Source organism: Anabas testudineus, chromosome 4, assembly GCF_900324465.2.
Source record: "Anabas testudineus chromosome 4, fAnaTes1.2, whole genome shotgun sequence".
NCBI classification, from domain to species: domain Eukaryota; kingdom Metazoa; phylum Chordata; class Actinopteri; order Anabantiformes; family Anabantidae; genus Anabas; species Anabas testudineus.
In genome coordinates this window covers 21,411,947-21,431,649 of record NC_046613.1, presented here as the reverse complement: position 1 = coordinate 21,431,649, position 19,703 = coordinate 21,411,947, and the positions used below count along the sequence as shown (strand labels likewise).

The window sequence follows — 19,703 nt, the reverse complement described above, 5'->3', positions numbered from 1 at the left end:
TCTATAGTATTTCCTTTGGTCAGGAGGAGACAGTAAATTACTTTACTGCTCTGTCCAGTTTGTCTTGACGAAATACTTGATTGGTTTATTTGTAAAATAATTAGATTAACATGAAAACAATTTAGTAAATGCAAGTTACTAAGGTGCAAAATGAACACATTGGTCTGATCGTGATAATAAGATTTAAAAAATACCAACACTAAGAAACTTACCTGCTGTTTGAACCTGGAGGAGACATTGAACCAAATATAGCCTAATATTTAATCCACCTTCAAACACAAGTACGACATCACATCATCTGTGGATACTTACAGTTTTATTACATTACTAATCAGTTGGTTGTCACCATTTTTTTTTTAAATGTTCATCTACAAAATAGTCACTACAGCTGTTCATCAGTTTCAGTTTATAAGGCCTCACAGAGCACAGTTAGTAGAAAACAGTGAGTTAAATCACTTGAACTCATGGTGGATTTACACAGAGACAAACCATCTGTCTGTTCAAAGCTCTCAGTGACCGACTTCTCCTCCTATAAGGGACATTTTGAAAACTAGAGTCAAATCAGGTCACAAAAAATATGGGAGTGTCTGTGCGTCAGGTTTAGTTTCTAATGGTTTGACACAACTGCAATACAAAATATTTCACACTAATATATTTATCTCCTATACATCCCCCTGTTCTTTCTTTGCCACTGTCCAGTGAAAAACATGCATCTTCAAAGTTCAATGTCTAATAGGTTAGAACAATGTATTTTTAAATAAAGGCAGAGTTTAATAAAGTGATATTTACAAGTGCTTTTTCACAGTATAAGGAAGTGTGTAACCCTATACCTCATCAGTTAATGTAGGGAAACCAGCACCCTTGGAGGTACATGTTTCTTATGGTACAGTGGCAGACAGGACAACATGGGGGGTTGAGGAGTTATACTCCAAGATCATTTGATGATACATTTTTTCCTCATTATCAGTAGCTCTTCCCATTCCGCAATGGTTTGATTCAAAATTTTCCATTGTCATTCACATAATTGTGCATCAAGTTTTCATCTACACGTACACTGTTGAGTTCTGTCACCATTTACAGGTAAAGAAGTACAGATACTGTGTATAGAGAAGTGCATTCAATCATACTGAAGGATAGGAGTCCCCAACTCATCTGCTAACAAATCACCGATCACCTTTGTTTTATCCACACACTCACTCAAACTGGTTCTTTCAATGCTGATGTGTATTTTAAAAACCATCAAACTAATGCTGGGTGATTCACTTCAGTCACATCAGGTCTGTCCCACCTGTCTCTGTGTATTTGTGGTTGTGTCAACGTGCTGCTAAGTGTTTACTGGCTGCTACCATCCCCATTATCCTGCCCCTCCTCTTCCAGTTCCACCAGAGGAGCGTGTCGATTGGCCTGCGAGCCCTCTCTGAAGAAAACCTTCTTAATCACGCCTGACTTGGGCGCCCGGATCGTGTGCTGCCGAGACAAAAAACAACCAAGTTTAATAGAAACTCAGCCGTCAGTGTGTGTACCTGCGATTCAAACAGGTTAAAGGTGAGAATGTGTGTGAGGCAGAGTCAGCAGGACTTCCTCACCTCCATCTTCATGGCAATCATGACCATCAGTGGGTCTCCAACAGTCACTTTGTCTCCAGCTTTCACCAGCACCTGAACACAGAACCATAGGTTTTCTAACTTTTTAATTATCTCAAAAAGAAACCTGAAGTCATAACGTCTTGGTACGTGATGAGGATAACGTCTTCAACTTATGGCTAGCTAAGTTACCTGGACACATGATGTGATGTACTGTTGTAATTTAAGGATACGTGGAAAAGGATGGGTAAGTATAGAGATGCAAGTTACACATGAGTACAACCAAACCTACCTTCTCTATGGTCCCAGTCATGGGGGCCACGGCTCCACCCTGAGCCCCAGAGCCGCTTACACCAGCCAGATACTTCGGCACTGGAACAGAAACCTGGGAGCTTCCCTCCTGTAGGAAAGGTGTAAAGATGTAAGAAGCAGAACTGACAGTGTAATGACAACTGAGGTAAGAGGATTTGAAGAGGCTTTAATTTCCCTTGATGTCACACTTCAAATGGTAAATTGGAAACAGAGACAGTTTCTACAGTGGCTGGTGAAGTGTAATTCTCTTTAAATCAACTGGGGGATGCAGGGATTTGCAGCTTTCAAATAACCCATAATCTGGATAAATGAACCTGTAAACAGGACTGTGGCCAACAAATACAGTAGCAGATGTGGACTTGCTTATAGTATGTACCAACAAAGTAGTTTGACAGAGTTACTGCATGAAGAATGAAGAACCTAGGACATGCTCGCATAAGTTCACCCAGTTATAATGAACCTCTCTGTTTAGGAACATTAGTGGCCGTCACAGGGAAATGCCAGATATTCCATTTTTGAAATGCATGATAATGGGATACTAAACTGAATATTTCTGAAAGCTGATGATGGTTTCCAGGTTATTGTGATGATTCTGTCACTAAATCAAAAACTGATTAATCAAGAAAATAATGTAATCAGTAATGAAAATTAGCAGTGGCTCTAAAAGCATTTTTAAATTTGTAATAATTTATAAGTAATATTAAGTTTAGACCTTTAATAAATACAAAACAATCTGTTTCCTGTTGCTGTTAATATTTATATTCACTACTAGTTTATATTTTAGTTAACATAAAGAATATGTGAACTATGCAGTTACACAATCAGCTGAAAAATACTGACTATAAATATTTATTCATGAATATATTGTTATATATAAAATTCAACAGCAGCAGCAGGAACATACCGTGGAGAACAGGTGCACCGTGTTGTCCACCATCACCAGTTTGGGACGAGACTTCACCCCGTTGACAGAACAATGCAGGAACGTAGCTCCACCTTCAACCTCCACCTCCCCAGTCACATGATACACCTCCTCACCAATCTGAAATCATAAAAATACATCTGATAAAGATTTACGAAGCTCCATTACTACATCCTCTCCTCCAGATAGTATGTCTACTGTTAGTTACTGTACACTTCAAGCATTTTATTTTCACTGTATACAGTCAATAGATCAGGACAATAATAGTAAGTTTAAAATAAACCATGTTTTTATTTCAGCTCACCTGCATACTGTAGCTGCCATCGCTGTTATATGTGACGACCACATCGACTTCTAGAGACACACACCAGAAGAAATGTGTTAATAAAAGGTTTGAGATTCACTTTGGCCAAACAAGTCTTTAGTTAAACGTTAAACATCATCATCATCATAAGAGTCACTATTTTCAGCCTGGCAGTGAAATTTTTAATAGAAAATTAGAGTAATGAATATGAGTTCATTAACAAAGTGTCACACGTCAGACGAGCTCTAAATTTAATTATTCAAACGATCATTAAATTAATCAGATTCGCAGTTCTAGTCGACTCTACTCTTCTGCTTATTAAAACTAACACACTATATCAATTGTTCAGCTAATATACCACTAATTAACTGTCACCTACTCCACAAAGGTCCATTGATCCAATTACCTGTTAAATGATTAGAGCATAAAAACCAGAATCACTGGTTAGCCTCCGTTGCAAACCCCCAAGTCAGGTGCTTTCACATTATCATGGTTACATGTAAAACTAGCGGCCATAAAAATTTCACACCTATTAATTTGTCTGTTCTATTAAACTATTCATTGATTAGCTCACTGACTGATAATTAACCATCAAATGTTTGATAACTGCTCTATTTCTAAGCCAAACGTTCAGATTCCAGCTTCTAAAATGAGTTTTTATTTTAAGATATATGTTTAATAACAGTAAAAACATTCTGAGTAAAGGTTGACTGAGCCAGTCTATCTTCATTTAATAAAAGGATATGTCCATGCTGTCTCACTTTCTTTAAATCCAGCTGATTCTCAGTCTGAAGAATCTGCCCCCTGAACACTAGAGGGCAGTGAATGCTCACAACATGTCTGGTACTTACTCTTGTCTCCCAGCTGTAGTCTCATGTTCCGGTTAAACTTAATGTTGTTTCTCCAGCCACCGCTGGAGCCGAATGGGGAGAAAGGGTCTGAAAATCACACACACACACACACACACACACACACACACACACACACAAAGAATGACTTTACTCAGCTGAACTATCTGCTGTACCTCATTTGCCCTCACACAGATCATGTTTTCCCCTTACCACTTGTGGCCTGTGTGAACTCCTCAATGTGTTTCCTCTCTTGCAGCACCAGACCCAGGGCCGCCTGACAGACTGTTGCCCCTGAAGGGGCTCTCGGAGTGGGGAAGAGGTCGGAATAGTGCTGAGGAATGAAGCTAGTGCTCACGTTTCCAGCCTCAAATTCTGGGTTACCCGAAAGGCTCAGCAAAAAGTCTATGTTAGTGTTCAGTCCGACGATCTGAGGACAGAAGAAGGGTAAAAAGATATGTAACTTAAAATTAAATTATATATACAAGCTTAGTAAGTTCAAAATTTTTCTTAAAGTTCTGCTCCATGACATATAAAGCATCATTTGAGAGTCTCTTACATTGTACTGTCGTAAGCAGTACCGCAGTTTCTTCAAGGCAGCTGATCGGTCCTCCCCCCACACAACAAGTTTGGCGATCATTGGATCATAATGAGCAGACACTTCGTCCCCTGAAAACAAACACACAGAGATTAAAAAGTAGTTTGTCTCCTGCTGATCCTTCATTATCTGCATAGACTGCAGCAATAGCACAGATATGTTTTATACGGTTTTCTACTGATACTGTCAAGTGTGACTAGATTATTTATTTCTCAATGAGAACAGAGGCCAAGAGACGAATGGAGGCCAGTTAATACTTTACAACAGTAAGTGGATGTGGTTTCTACTCTGTTTCTTTAACAGGTCTCCTGTCACTCCATCTTTTTAGATGCCTTCTTCAACTTAGTTTTTCATTGCAATGACTCAGAACAGCTGATGTGAAATCTCACAGTAAGTTAAAAATTGAAAAGAAAATTGAAAAGAGCTATAACGTAAAGACTGAACAACTGCATATGTAAACTCAATCAGAGTCTCAGGGGGTAGAGACGCTACCTTCTCTGACTCCAGTCTCTATGCGGGTGTCCTGGTCTGGTGGAGGGGTGGAGAGATGCAGCAGTGGTCCCGCCCCTGGAAGGAAGTCATTGTTTGGGTCCTCGGCGTAGATACGAGCCTCAAAAGAGTGCCCTCTTAGAATGATGTCATCCTGCAGGAGAGGCAGCCTCTCACCTGCTGCCACCTGGAGGAGAATTGAGAGAAGCATAATCAGTTTCTGTCAATAAAACCCTCTAAACTCACAACATATTGTTCTTCTATCAACTCTTTCTCCCCTATTTTTACTTTTTCTGCCTCCCTTCTCTCACCCTGAGCTGCCACTCCACCAGGTCGGTCCCGGTGATCATCTCAGTGACAGGATGCTCCACCTGCAGCCTAGTGTTCATCTCCATGAAGTAAAAGTTATGCTGAGCGTCCATTATAAACTCCACCGTACCTCCACAGGAATACAAACAATATAATGTCACTGTGTGTTCTGGGTTTGAGAAACTGTTGTGTTGTGAGTGTCTGTGTGTCTCACCTGCTCCTACATAGTTGACAGCCTTGGCTGCTCTAACTGCAGCTTCTCCAAGTTTCCTCCGAACCTCAGAGCTAATACCAGGCTGAAAAAATTACACACAGAAATGATGAAACGTATGATTCTACAACTAACATTCACACCTTCATCTAACAGGACGTCCATACTGGAGTGGTAACTAATGGAAAAGGAGACTGCCCTCATCTATTTGCTGTAGTAAAAGTTTTTCTAGCTTCTGTCACTATGTTAGTGAAGAAAAATACTGATACGTCTCCTCTTCAAACAAAAAAGAAAAACAATCATCACTAAAAGATGAACTAAGAACTTTGAATGAATGGTTTTCTGAAGAGAAACAGTTAACACCAACAACAGGACCAAGACAAGTGGCTCAACATATTCTGATCTTAAATCTGAAGTAAGACTCCTGTTATGTGGCAAATTCTAATGTAACTTAACATTAATTAATGTCAACATTAGAATGCAGTTTGCCTTAATTCAATCATGGACTCACCCCTGGTGCTTCCTCTATGATCTTTTGATGTCTCCTTTGGACACTACAGTCTCTCTCAAACAAATACACAGCATTACCGTGCATGTCCCCGAACACCTGAACCTCTACATGTCTGCAGGTGACAGGGAACATTCATTAATTAAACATAAATATAAAGTGGTAGAATCTAAGTAAGTGAATAAATATTACCTGGGGTCTTCTACAAATTTCTCCACCAGCATGACATCGTCATTGAAGGATTTTCTGGCTTCTCGCCTCGCTGACTCCAGCTGTTCTAAGAAGTCTGAGTCTGACCGTGCAATCCGCATCCCCTAAACAAACTCAAAGTTATTTTTTGCCTTCACGAAGTTACTTTGTCAGTGTCATCTCACCTTATTTACTTCATCTCACCTTCCCTCCACCTCCACGGACCGCCTTGATCATCACAGGGTAGCCAATGCGCGCAGCCTCTGCTTGCAGCCGCTCATTTGACTGGTCGTCTCCATGGTAACCACCAATGATTGGTACCCCAGCAGCTGACATGATGTGTTTAGATGTGCTATAGAGGAAAACAAAACAGATTAATTACCAACTAAATCTAAGTTTCTCATAAATACTTCTATTAAATGTTGGGTTATTATTATCACTGCTTTTAAACAAACTTATTTGTTACTTCAGCCAACACTGTGCTGTCAGATAAAAAGCTGCAAATGAAAAATATACATGTATCTGAACAGTACAAGTATATTCATATGGATCTATGTCACCTTTTAATACCCATGTCTCGGATGGCAGAGGAAGGGGGTCCAATGAAGATGATGCCTTCCTGTTTGCATGCCTCTGCAAACTCTGTGTTTTCTGAGAGAAACCCATAACCTGGGTGGACGGCCTACACACACAAACACACACACACACATACACACACACACACACACACACACACACATATTAAAAAAAGAAAGACAACAACACTTGTTGAATCACATTCAAAAGGAATAGCTCAGCATGAAGAACAGTCAATACAATTACAAACTAAACAAAAATGGCAGCATTCATTCTCAACATTACAATCCCAAAACCATTGATATCAAGTTCAGGATTACTCACATGTGACCCAGACTTCTTGGCCACTTCCAAAACCTTCTCCATTGAGAGGTAACTCTGCTGGGAGGGTGGAGGGCCAATGTGGTAGGCTTCATCTGCCTACAAAAAAGAAGAATAAATTAAAATCAGGCATTCCAATTAAACACAGCTTAGAGACATTTAAAGGTTATTCAGTGGCAGCACAAGCAGATACTCTTTTCAAGAGATGACTATCCAGTGTCTCTCACCATGGCCACATGCATGGAGTGTCTGTCTGCGTCACTGTACACAGCCACAGAGCGGATGCCCATCTTCTTGGCCGTGCGCATCACACGACAAGCAATCTCTCCTCGATTGGCAATCAGCACCTTCTCTATCCGTCCAACCCCTGGAGAAGACACAGCAGAAAAAGTTTTCCAAACTTACAACCACTGGTCTTTACACGTAGACATAAAATCTGAAACAAATATTTTTATTGTACTATATTAAAAAATAAAAACTAATCAAAACAACTACAGCACAGTCAATGATTTGTTATGCACAATGTTTTCCTTCACACACCTCCTGAAACAAGCCTCACACCCCTTTTGGTCCATGATAATTTTCTGAATGGAAGAAAAGAGAGGAAGGGACAACTTCAGTATCATTCAGATGGCTCCGTGAACAGAGGCTGAATGAGCGAATTACTGTGGCAGGGAGCTTCACTTTCAGTACATCACAATAACACTGATTCCTACACAAATGAAGGGGAAACTGTCCAGTTTAGTCATTTCCAGTAGTTTTAACACGCAGCTGTCAGTCAGGTACCTACATGTAACCTTGTGCGACTCCTGTCGGATTCAATAACTTGCACAATGAAAACATATTTAACATCGTTGATTTTCAGTGGATAAATAGCCTGATTTTCCTCAGGTCTGGAATCATGTGCATCAGCAGATAATTTACAGGTTAAGCTAATTGCTACGTTGCACAAGTTTGTCTTGTCAGCCGCACAAGCTAACAACACAAGCAAACTTGGCAGCTGTGCGCTAGCTAACATTAAAAATAAGCTAAACTGCTTGGTGCTGCAAGATGCCGAGTTTTAAGCACGGACATAGTGGACGTGTAACTGTGTGTACTCACTGTGTAAATATCCTCAGACCCTGCAGAGAGGCAAAACTCAGAATGACTGCAGCCATAGCTACCAGCTGCTGTGGCTAGCTGCTAGCTAGCTAACCAGCTAACCGACTGAGAAGGGAAAAGGCGAAGCGGTAATTCACTGACCAGCTCATAAACAGTTTGGTTCTATTTCAAATCAGCCGATCGCTCAATTTATGTCACAGAGAAAAAAAAACTGTGGCCTCGAAACAATTAACACTAACTAATTAGCACACGCTATATCTTATTTGTGACCTTTCCAAGGACTCGTAGTGTCGACAGCCAATCGGAAAAGAGAACAGGGAGGCGGAGAGGAAGCTGCAGTGACAACCTGACACCAGCAGAGGGCGGCGTTTCTCTGTTTCACATGGACGTGCACAGAAACATTTAGCAGATTAATTAATGAATTAAGGTTTATAAAGAAAAAACAGACTCACAAATACAAAGGATCTCTGCCTTTATTATATTTATAATAAGAGTGCATTTTAAAATAATACAGCAATTGAAATCGAGGAACTTACATTCAAAGGTTTTGCAGACAACACAATGGATTTATATTTACTCCTACTTATTTGTTTTGTTTTATAAGAGTTGACACATGTAGTCAGGTCTAGCAACAACATGGACTTGGAATTCCCAGGAGGAGAGTGCCAAAAAGAAAGTTTTGAGTTTTTAATTTCTGTTAATATTTAAGTGGTGAGTTCAAAGATAAAGTGTAGTTAATGCGCAAAAGTGGACTAGTAAACAAATGTCTCCGTGTGAATATATGTGTGAATATGTATGGAATACATATTAACTGGGACTACAGACCTCCATTTATCTTAGATGAAGACTGTATATCCATCATGTTTATTCTGCAGTAGTAATTTATGTTTAAAAGTTGAGGTTCACATCTTTTTTACCTCTGCATCGTGATTAATTACTTACTGTTTTGTCTGGTTATTTTGTATTATCATCATAATAAATAAAGGGTCCAATAGCTCATTGCCACACCACTCTCCTTTTTGTTAAATAATTCTTGAATATGCAACAAATCAGATTTTTACAACTAATAACAGTAAACAAAAGTCACCAATGGAAAGCAGATTAAAAGGAAAACTAGCAACATCCCAGCTACAAAGAGAATTTAACATATTTTATGATAACCAGTTCATAACCGGCTCAGAGCCTGTCGTAGCCTTGTCTGTTGCGGTCTCTAACGAACAGAAAGGTCAGCAAAGCGATCAGGATCAGACCCACCACTGTGGCCCCAATGACGATAGGAATCACTCGCTTGTTAAAGTCAGCCCAGCACTCCACCTCTGAAAAATGATAGAGATGATGATGAAAGGCAAATAAGGATCAGAGGTTTGATTAAAAAGATGTGGAGCTGGTGGAGGAACTGATGTGTGGAGAAACTCCTCAGGACTGTAGATGTCATAAGACACACTCACAAATATGGTGCAAAAGCATTAAACGATAAAATATTGTCTTCAAAGAAAAGTTGCACTGTACAGATTTTCATCATGAGTCTAATCAAAATGTTGTTTCCCATCATTCAACGCGGTGCTGAACATACTGTAAGGAAGGAAGCACACAATGAGGAATCTGTCCAGTGAAGAAAATGATAAGTTGGTCCTTTTGGTCCTAAACAAAATTGTACCCAAGATGTTGGTGCTTCAGCAGCTGTTACACATAATCAGAGTTTTAGAGCATCTAGATCAGGATCCAGCAACCTGCACTCATCACTCACCTTTTCCAAATTGTCCATCTGTCAGAGTGAACGCCTGCATCTGCAGAGGGACGAGCTTGATCTTCAGCTGAGACGACATCAAAAACAGACTCTCTGATTTGCAGTTGAAGCTTTTACCCTCCGCTGTCGTGAACAACTTGTCGTGGTTCAGCAAACCCGAATACGTCTTATCTGGGAGAGAGGTGACATAAAACTTGAGCAGTCAGGCTCTAAAACCTTAAAGGTTATTCTTCAAAATCTGAAATTATCATCTAGCTTCTCTTTATGACTCTCTCTCTCTGGTCTTACTGGAGCATTTCTGGCAAACAGGCAGAGGAGACAGATGAGCAGACAGCTTGGTGACATAGAAAAGTTTCTTTTCCTGGAAAACAAAACAACAGCAATGAAAGCTGATTCAGAAATTACAAAATTCTGAAAACATTTTGTGCACTTTGTGCAGTTTTTGGCTCTGGAGAGTCATGCAAGCTCCACACCCAGGTACTGTATGTGTGACTTTGGTTGGGAAACGTGTTGTACCTTTTTGAAGGTGAACTGCAGACTGGCTGAATTACTGTCTGGCAGCGTGAGGGAGAGAACAGCAGCTTCACTGTCACAGTAACCACTGATTTTGACCCTGGCACGGTCCAAGTTGAAATACCAAGTCTTCTGAATGCAGGAGGGGAGAGAAACATTACATCCATGAACAATGTCATTAGTTCTTTATTTGTCAAATTGTGACTTATCACTTACAGCGGACACAAAAGAGAGAAACAGCTGATGGCTGCTTTAGATTTTTACAGTTTAAACTGTGAAACCCAAGTGTAACACCTCACGAAGAGGTGCTGACACAAACACACATTTTATTAAAAAAAAAGTGCTGAAATAGATAAAAATAATCTGATAGATGCACACAAAATAACAAGGCCGACAGATCCGCACGGACAGTGCTGAGCCAGTCACAGCCTCTAACCTGCTTTTCGATGACGATGTACTCGACTCCCATGGTCACTTTGATGCAAGGTTTCCTCTCGGGGCTTTTCAGCATGTAAGTTCCTGCGCACAAAACACACACCCAGACCTAAATCAAACACCAAATCTAATGCAAGTTTAACACTAAACACAACAATATTATCATATTATCTATAATTCACAAATATTTCCACACATGTTCTTGACAAGAAGAGTGCTGCATATAAGACAGTAGAGGTTTGTTGGGAGCACATGCAAGAAAACTAACGGTGGTGCTGATACAGCAACGTGAACCTCCGTGGACTGCAACAAGGTTTCTGTTTATGTTGTAAATAACAGAGATTTAATCATGTTGGAAATGTTACTGTACACTGCAATACAGCAGATTATACAGCAGGTAATAAAGCAGAAATAAATCTGCCTGCACAGCTTTCATGTCAAATGTCAAACTGTACAATTCTACATAAATAAGAATAAAAAGAATCTAAACATTGCCGTTATGTTAAACTGCTTTTGCAGTAATGTACATAGATAGAATGTAGATGTTAATAACTGGTTGAACAAGCATCTTATGATCAGAAATATGTAGTTTAAAGCAACACTTCTCGTATTTTATCTCTAAGTGACTGGATGTGGTTCAGTCTTATACTGCATGAAATGTTATATAATGGTGATTTATTTATTTCTTAGTCTATCTGGTCTTGTGTGTGTACCTATTGGAGGAATGGACTCAGATGGCTGCAGGACCGGCCGGTAGAGCAGAGGCTGCGAGGGCAGCTCAGCAGCACGATAGGTGGAGCTGTCATTTCTCTGGGGATGGACACCTGGGGAAGGAAGAGACTCGCCACACTCAGCGTCATTTTATCACCTGTCTATATGAAACAGTGTGACTGTGAAGAGTTTGTAAAGAGCAAAAAGTTGCATTCAGTGAGAAACCTGCCGCTCACTGGCACAAAACTGGAAGAAGGTTCTGCTCTTTGAGTGCAAATACAACTGTGGCCAAATAAACCTGCTGGGGAGAGTGTTTGCAGGGCCAATACACATATCACAGCTTTCCAAGGGACCCCAGGTTCCCACTTTGGTAATCCAGCTACAGGTTTAACAGAATCTTAACTCCTATGTGGAGAAATTACATCTAATGTGTTTATTTGCAGTTTTGTTCACAGTAATAATACAAATAAATGACATCACAGTACTTCAACATAATAAAAACAACTTTAAAGCTTCTGCTTAACTTCTACTTGGTTAATCAGTTTATACTTTTCGATGTAGTCCCCCTCTCTTTATTTGAAAAAAGAACCCACATTGTAGGGTACAACAATGTGCTGTTGTACCCTACATGTGAAGTGGCTTTGTCAGTTGTGTCATCTGTTCCCTTTAACCACAGTGAGATAGGCGGAAAGTGTGGGGACCACCACGTAGACCTCTTATGCATCGATCAGTAAAGGAGAGGAAACCAAAACATTTGTCTTAGAAATGGCAGCAGTGACACCGTACGTGTAGTTCAAACAGAATTATGAAGCTCGTCAAATCACTATAAATGATTAAAGATAGATAAATAGACAATAATTGGAATCGGTTCACTCCCAGCATTATAACTGTTCATCCAAGAGGTGAGAAACAGAAGATGAATTTGGATGTTAATGTTAAATATTGAAATGTCTGCGCTCTAGAGAAAAGACAAAGAGTTAAGAGCTCATAATCTGAGGGTGAAGAAAACTTACCTGGAATAAGAGCAGCCAGGAAGACAAGAGACCAGAGGCGTGTGAGACCCTTTAGCATCATTGTTAAAAGAAGAAAGAAGAAACCGAGGAGCAGTAAGAGCGCTGCAGCTGTGGTTTTGCTTGTAACTGTGAAACTGTCGAAGACCTAAACACCTAAATGAGGTCTGGAGAGGAAGTGAAGTGTCACAGGAGGTGGTACTGACACCTCTGATGGTCATGTCAGTCAAATAGAGAAAGCGTAAAACATCTGAGTCTGACAGAAAAGAAACTTCACATAATTTACTAAAAATGAGTCACAAAATTACATTTATTATTTACTTTATCCATCCTCATCTCATGTCACTTGGTTTGATTTACACTTTAACATAAAGTACAAATACTAAACTACAGTATGTACAGAGGCTACTTTATAAAAGACATATCAGGGCAAACGTTGCCTGTACTGAATCAGTTCTATGACTTTGTTAATCACAGGCAGTAACAGTAACAGTGCAAAGGTACAAGCTTTGTCTTTTATTTAATTTAATTTTAAGTTCATTTCACCCTATTATATCAAAAGGGAATAAACAAACTGGACAGACTAGTTACTTGTTCAATCTTACAACAGCAAAATGACCAGATGCATTTATTGGTACATGTGACAACAAGTCAAAACTTTTTTTAATATAAATCTTTTATTTATTATATTTATTTCTTATATATATCATAGATTTATTTTGCATGAAATATGTTACCATGAACCATTGGTTACTAGTTTCAGATTGTTGTACTTAGTAACTACCTAAAATCACACATACAACTAATGCCACATTTCTGAGTCTGTTGATCTCTGAATGAATCATTCAACAACAATTAGGGATCTGACTAATTCCTGTCACATTATATCACATTAAACTGCTATAGGAATAGAATTGTCATTGCATTGACATGCAAATGCAAACACACTTTGCTTATTTCATGATCTAGCGTTTGGCACAGTACTGTGTGTTAACTAACCACAAGGTGGCAGGTTTATACTTTCAAACTGATCTTGTTCTGCATCTCACAGTTCAAATATCAGTATAGCTATAGTTTCCACAACGTATATACTCACCTTTGCATTGTAAGTACATGATGGATGGCTATCCATCAAAGACTGTTCTCAGATTTAAGAGTAACAGAGCCAATGACTTCTCGGGCACATGTGAGATGTATTACATTTATTGATCCTGCACATTTTTTTGTCATATTGTCATCAGTCTGCAGGTAATCTGGCCTTAGTGCACCCAGTACACTTGGTGGATCCCTGAATTTACACAAAAGACAAAGCAAACACAATGTCCGTATGATAAATCTACATGAAGTGTAACGTCTGAGCACATTTCACAGACGAGCAGTGGAGAAATCAGAGTGGTATGGGCTAAAGGTCGAAAGGGACAAAGTACCAGTGAAAACACACACTGATCACACACATGCACTCACAGCGAGGCCCTAAACATGGACAGTGAGGGGATTTCTGTACTTGCTACCACACAGTGCCATTTAATTCTTCTTTATGTGGTTTATTTAGTGAGTATGTGTCTGGCCTGAGGCAGGAGACTGTTTGCTCTTTCAAAGTCACCAATGAGGAAAGTTAGTTCATCTCCTTATGTGGTGTGTTGCTCTCTTTGATACTGACTGTCGTATTGACTCGCTTCGTAGGATGGCAAACAAAGCAGCAAATATTTACTCTCCTTTTACCGACTGAGCATTAATGTGTGTGTGTGTGTGTGTCATATGTGCCCTCCAGTCCTCTGTGTATGTGTCTATGTGTGTGTCATCAACTTTCTCAGGATTCCCACCTACACTTTCAGGAGAATTTCACTCAGTTGTCCCTGAGTGAAGACGAGTTGGGCTTTTCCTCTCCAAGCCCAACAGGATCAACAGCAGGCCTCCATCTTCAGACACTGCAAGTACTAAACAACTTGCTCTTCACATTTTCTGCTTATTAAGGAAGCTGAAGGTCATATACAGGCTTATTTTACAGCCTAGATCTAGAAATGCATTATGTAATTGTGAGAGATTTGTCTTGTCTATGTCTTGTAGCAGAGCGGAGCCAAACCACCACCAGGATCAGACGATGAGGAGCGGAGTCGGGCTGTGTGTGCTGGCACTGCTGTGTCTCCACAGCTCCGTCTTTGGGCAGGTGAGGTCAATCAGAGAAACCAGAAGTAGTGGTAATCATAATTTTGATGGTATGAGATAAATCACTGGTGGTTAAAGGTTGGACGGCAGAAAAGTTTCTATGTTTTTTTGTCATGTTAATCCTCTCACACACTGTTAATGATAATTATTTTGAAACCAGTCACCTTTATTGACCCTCTGTACGTTGGTATGTTTTTAATCTTGTCCAGGACGCAAAGGATGTTCAACCAGGGGTCCTGATCTTCTGTGATGACCCGTCCGTAGAGAAGGCCGTCAGTAGTGCTGTGCACAAGTTCAATGAGAAGCTGAGCACCGGGCACAAGCTGGCTCTTTATCAGATACTGAGTGCCAGCAAGGTACAATGATGGCACCACAAACACAGTATTTTCTTTGGTGCACCACATGAGGGAGTTTGTGAAGGGGAACGGGTTAGCGCTGCACTGATTTAAGGTCTGAACATGGACGGTTATGAAAGAAGCAGGAATACATGTTCACACACTTTGACACTAACTGATTCTTTCACCCTGCAGTCGGAGAACGGCTCCAACTCGGTGTATTCGGTGCAGTTCACCACCAGAAACAGTAACTGTCTCGCTGGGGACAACAAACACTGGACAGACTGTGACTATTTGCCTTCAGAACACAAGGTAATAATGAAGGGATGGAATACAGCTGTTCTCCTCCCGCACAATTGACCTCCATTCATTTCTGTGTAGGAGGTATTAAGAATCAACTTAACTTAATAAACATAAACAAAGCTGCAGATTTCTTAAAGTACTAATGTGACTTATAGGAGAAATGATAATGATAACATCATCTGTTCTGCTGTTCCCCCAGGGCCCCATTTCATGCAATGCCGTGGTCTACATGTCAGAAACAGATGCAGACACTAAACAGGTGTTTTGCCATATCGGTGAGTGACAGATGGATGCACAGGGTTCTGTATTTACATGACGTTCAGTAAAACATTTTTACTTCGAGAGAGTTACTGTACTTAGAGATCATTGATACCTCTGTCATGTTTGAAGGTGAAATGAGAAGCTGGGGCCTCGGTCGAGTGTCTTAGTTTAGCATAAAGACTCGACTGTAAAGAGATCTCCTGCATAACCTGTAAAACTAAAAAAGAAGTCTGTACAGATTAATTAACTAAGTAAAAAAGCTAATTTAATTAGCTTTAGGTTCAGCCTTTTGCATTTGGATTGGTCTTTATGCTAAGCTAACTGGGTGCTACCTGTAGTTTTGTATCAGCTCATCCAAGTAAACAGAACTTAGGACACAGGGAATTTGTTGATATGTCAACAAACGGCCTCTGAACAACCTGTGATTCCAGAAAGTCTAGAAACTGCAGAATATTTCAACATGCTCTCATCAAACCAGATTTTTTAAACATTTAAACCTCATACCTTATACTAAGACCTAATTTAAGACATTAACTGTGGAGTGATTGGCTCATTAATACTTATTACACCCCTTGTTGTGCGATGCCTCCACCGCGGTAACTGACTAAAAGCAGTAACATCCACAGTTTGTCCGAGCATATTTTGGACGTGCACTTTTCCTGACGCACGAATCTCTGGTGTATTGATGTAATTCTGTTTATCAGGGGACAGGGAACACATTTCTCATTATGAAAACAGTGGATCACTAAGGAAATTGTACACTGCTTGGTGCAGGGGCTGATTGTGTAATATATCAACATTATCTGCAGATAGGGAGAGAACAGTATTAACTTTTCCCACCATAAAAGGCAGTGACATAGTCTAGACTTTACTCTGTTTGCCTAACTAGCCCACTGTTGACCTACAGTACATAGAGTCGATCTTTTATCCTGCTTCCAAAAGGTTTAGCACCGTTTTAAGGGACCTTAAAATAAACCATTGTGGCACTTCACTTCCTCTGTAGGCAAAATTTGAACTGTAAATAATTATATACACTACTAATTTAGTAATTATATAAAATATGTTAATGAGACTACTGTTTTTTCATTTGACTTATTAGTTTAAGTTTTTAAATTTAAAGGAAACTCTTTGGGTTCTTGGGGAAAACTACTGCAAAACAGGGTCAGTTGCAAAAATGCATATAAAACAAATCTGTGGGTGTAAGGGAAAAGTGTGTACTTCAATCAGTACTACCAGCTGTTACTAGTGCAACAAATAAATACCGTCCAGCAGAGTTGTAGGAGGACAAAACTACATCTATGGAGTATGATTGACACTACTGTACTTGATTGTTACAGCAAGTAAAACATATTTTCAGATAAACTAGTCAATACAGTTGTTAATCATTAATCATTAGAGGTCACTGAACTTTATTTCCAAATCTTTGTCAGCAGTTTTCCTAAAAAGGCATCAGTGCATCTAGACCTGCACCTCTAGACCTGTGATGATGCAGAAATCTAAATTCATATCTTTCTTTTTTATCAGCTAGGATAACTGTAAGACTATTTTCACAGGTTATAGTCTCTGCAGATATACATCTTATTGACCTGTTTCAGCTAAGCTGCACTGATGGAATATATCTTTTAGAAATGATTTTTCTTTTTCTTGCAAAGAATTCCTTATCTTATGTTCATTTTGTTCTCGTAATTGTGTTTTATTTTTTTTTTAGTATGACAGGAGCAAGGTGCCTGTAACATAAGTTGATATTTACATAACTAAAAGCACTCTTCATGAGTCGACATCTTCTTCATTCCTTTTTTTTTTTTTTTTTTGTTATTTTCTCATGTTCACAATCTTTCTTCCCTGCATAAGATCACATCTCTCCAGAGAAAGCTCACTGTCTGGGCTGCCCTCAGGAAATAGATGTGAACTCAGAGGACATTAGGGTTCCCCTTTCTGTCTCCATCTTCAAGTATAACGCCATCTCCAACTCCACTCATCTGTTCACCCTTAACAACATCGGCCCCGCCACCAGACAGGTAGATACTGAGCGACGGGAGGGGTCAGTAAGAGGGAAAACTCTTTTCTCTTTCTCTTTTTGACCCATGGTGCGTTTGTATCACTGCAGGTGGTGGCAGGTTGGAGGTTCAAGCTAAGGTTTGATATGAGGAAGACCACCTGTGTCAAAGCCGATCACACAAACCTCAACGAACTGTGTAACATTGATGAAGACAATGTGGTAATCATGAAAAACAAATTACATATCACCGCTGACACAATGTGACATTTCTACAGGTTTGTTTACCATCTGTGTGTATTCGTGTGTGCAGGAGTTTGTCAACTGTAACACCACGGTGGATGTTGCACCGTGGAGATTTGAGGCCCCAGAGGCTCAGTTAGAGTGTGGAGATGGTCCCATGCCTTTCAGGGTGAGAGCAGCTTTTTACAAAACAAGTCATTTAAAGTCAAATATATTGTGCATATTAAGTTGAGTGAGATAAAGAAGTTGGTGTTTTTGGCTTTTTAACTGCAGCAGCTTCTTGCTCTGGTCTGAATTGTGTCAGATTAGGCAGTTTCTTACATTACTGCCTCCCACTGGTGGAGTAATGTAATTGCTTCATTTATCATCACTGTATTTGACTGTTTTAAGTTAGTGTCATTCAAAAACAAGGAGCAAGTAAAGAAGTCGTTTTTTTTTTAAACGTATAATCACTTTGCACTTTTACACTGTTAATGGCATGAGTTTTAGATATTTAAAAAATTATATACCAGTGTTTAACAGAGAGTAAAAGCTTTATGTTACAACATTCAAGGTTTTTCCACTTTACTGCCACATGCTACATGTTTGTCTACAAATCACTCTTCAACTCAAACCGTTCATCCACATGTATTCTTTCTGTAGTCATTGAGCAGGCGTCGGCCTCCTGGCTGGTCTCCACTCAGGCACCTTCTGCATGAAGTCCCCCCGTCCAAAACTGAACCCCAACCCTCAGCAAAGCCCTCAGCAAAGCCCTCAGCAAAGCCCTCCAAGAATCCAGCCAAAGAAGAATCCTCTGAGGAGGACACCACAGTCTCCAAACCAACCCTTGCCACTCGAGCTGCAGAAGATGTGAATACTCACCCTTTCCACTGTCCCTCCAAGCCCTGGAAACCTTTCAACCCGGTCCAGCCTCCAATGTCCGGAGCTCCGACGAAGGCTACTGAGGTGGTCTCCACATCGCCTTCAGCAGACGGCACCCTTAGTGATACAGACCTGCTGGCATAAATATTTCAAGTTATTCAGTGTCCGGACAAATTGTTATGTAGATCAGTCACATATTTCACTGTAGGGATTTTTGGGAAGAAACATGTTCATGATAGTTACGGAGATTTAAAACAATAAAAGCAGAAAGGTTTAGGTAATAAAATAAGTCATTTTAAAGCTGAAAGCAAAAATAAATGTTTTGTAGTGTCAGTTTCTTTGGAATAAATCAAACAGATTTCTTAAATTTAAAAACACACTGTAAAACTGTCCCATTTGTCAAAATATGTAATAAAGTAAAAGAAAACTTTGCTCCGTGTGCTGGTTTTGTTTGAATGTGAAATAATCAATAATGCATTCAGGTGCTTTTCTCTCTGTGAATACTTCCTTCAATAAACTTCTTCTGCGTATATAAATGTTAAACTCTATTCACACAGCGTTTTCTTTTTCCTCCATGACTTTCACTAACATGACAACACCTTCTATGACATGAAATATTTAAGACTTTTAATGCTGTTGCTTAATCCCATTCACTTAACATGTTGGATCAAACACATGCAACAAATGGGCGGAACACATTTTCCTGTGAAGTGACATTAGTGGAAGTTGTTTCCTTTCCAAGAAATCAGCAAATTCCCTGAAAGTCCCTTTCCAGGAATCCAACTTTAAAACAAATACAAACTGTAAATATTCCAGAAATTATGTTAAACAGTAAAAACCCTGGAAATAAA

The 19,703-nt window shown here is 39.7% G+C and overlaps 3 protein-coding genes across 7 annotated transcripts; 1 reads left to right on the top strand and 2 right to left on the bottom strand.

Annotated features, from left to right (window-relative positions):
* Window positions 1-299: 299 nt before the first annotated feature.
* On the bottom strand, window positions 300-8,560 carry mccc1 (methylcrotonoyl-CoA carboxylase 1 (alpha)). Its single transcript, XM_026346218.1, has 19 exons — window positions 8,272-8,560; window positions 7,711-7,754; window positions 7,398-7,537; window positions 7,174-7,269; window positions 6,834-6,955; window positions 6,478-6,625; window positions 6,277-6,398; window positions 6,088-6,199; window positions 5,580-5,661; window positions 5,368-5,495; window positions 5,060-5,243; window positions 4,529-4,638; window positions 4,183-4,399; window positions 3,973-4,059; window positions 3,122-3,171; window positions 2,800-2,937; window positions 1,876-1,983; window positions 1,587-1,658; window positions 300-1,467 (listed from the first exon to the last, which is right to left on the bottom strand). The coding sequence occupies exons 1-19, from the start codon at window positions 8,325-8,327 to the stop codon at window positions 1,333-1,335; spliced, it is 2,151 nt and encodes a 716-aa protein (XP_026202003.1). The 5' UTR covers window positions 8,328-8,560; the 3' UTR covers window positions 300-1,332.
* Window positions 8,561-8,742: 182 nt separating this feature from the next.
* Window positions 8,743-12,827, bottom strand: LOC113151920 (lysosome-associated membrane glycoprotein 3). Of its 2 annotated transcripts, none has more exons than XM_026344790.1 (7): window positions 12,691-12,827; window positions 11,680-11,790; window positions 10,968-11,050; window positions 10,535-10,663; window positions 10,307-10,379; window positions 10,019-10,189; window positions 8,743-9,587 (listed from the first exon to the last, which is right to left on the bottom strand). In XM_026344790.1, exons 1-7 carry the CDS (start codon window positions 12,749-12,751, stop codon window positions 9,448-9,450), a joined length of 768 nt encoding a protein of 255 aa, XP_026200575.1. In that variant the 5' UTR covers window positions 12,752-12,827; the 3' UTR covers window positions 8,743-9,447. The 2 variants fall into 2 exon arrangements, with proteins under 2 accessions (XP_026200575.1, XP_026200576.1); XM_026344791.1 differs by having other exon boundaries at window positions 10,535-10,660.
* Window positions 12,828-14,455: 1,628 nt separating this feature from the next.
* kng1 (kininogen 1) lies at window positions 14,456-19,241 on the top strand. Of its 4 annotated transcripts, none has more exons than XM_026346507.1 (9): window positions 14,456-14,617; window positions 14,758-14,854; window positions 15,063-15,209; window positions 15,384-15,500; window positions 15,691-15,766; window positions 17,601-17,770; window positions 17,860-17,970; window positions 18,062-18,160; window positions 18,634-19,241. In XM_026346507.1, exons 1-9 carry the CDS (start codon window positions 14,469-14,471, stop codon window positions 18,994-18,996), a joined length of 1,329 nt encoding a protein of 442 aa, XP_026202292.1. In that variant the 5' UTR covers window positions 14,456-14,468; the 3' UTR covers window positions 18,997-19,241. The 4 variants fall into 4 exon arrangements, with proteins under 4 accessions (XP_026202292.1, XP_026202291.1, XP_026202290.1 ...); XM_026346506.1 differs by having other exon boundaries at window positions 14,755-14,854; window positions 17,604-17,770; XM_026346505.1 differs by having other exon boundaries at window positions 14,755-14,854.
* The last annotated feature ends 462 nt before the right edge of the window (window positions 19,242-19,703 follow it).

Excerpts from the sequence above, each read along its gene's own strand:
- kng1 (XM_026346505.1), top strand. The coding sequence starts at position 14,469 with ATGTGTCTATGTGTGTGTCATCAACTTTCTCAGGATTCCCACCTACAC. Across the intron at positions 14,855-15,062 it reads ACAGCTCCGTCTTTGGGCAG|GACGCAAAGGATGTTCAACC; the intron begins GTGAGGTCAATC and ends AATCTTGTCCAG. Across the intron at positions 17,771-17,859 it reads TCGGCCCCGCCACCAGACAG|GTGGTGGCAGGTTGGAGGTT; the intron begins GTAGATACTGAG and ends GTATCACTGCAG.
- mccc1 (XM_026346218.1), bottom strand. The coding sequence starts at position 8,327 with ATGGCTGCAGTCATTCTGAGTTTTGCCTCTCTGCAGGGTCTGAGGATA. Across the intron at positions 7,538-7,710 it reads TGTGAGGCTTGTTTCAGGAG|GGGTTGGACGGATAGAGAAG; the intron begins GTGTGTGAAGGA and ends TGTCTTCTCCAG. Across the intron at positions 4,400-4,528 it reads ACTGCTTACGACAGTACAAT|ATCGTCGGACTGAACACTAA; the intron begins GTAAGAGACTCT and ends TTCTGTCCTCAG.
- LOC113151920 (XM_026344790.1), bottom strand. The coding sequence starts at position 12,751 with ATGATGCTAAAGGGTCTCACACGCCTCTGGTCTCTTGTCTTCCTGGCT. Across the intron at positions 10,380-10,534 it reads TGCAGTTCACCTTCAAAAAG|GAAAAGAAACTTTTCTATGT; the intron begins GTACAACACGTT and ends TTTGTTTTCCAG. Across the intron at positions 10,190-10,306 it reads TGTTTGCCAGAAATGCTCCA|ATAAGACGTATTCGGGTTTG; the intron begins GTAAGACCAGAG and ends CCTCTCTCCCAG.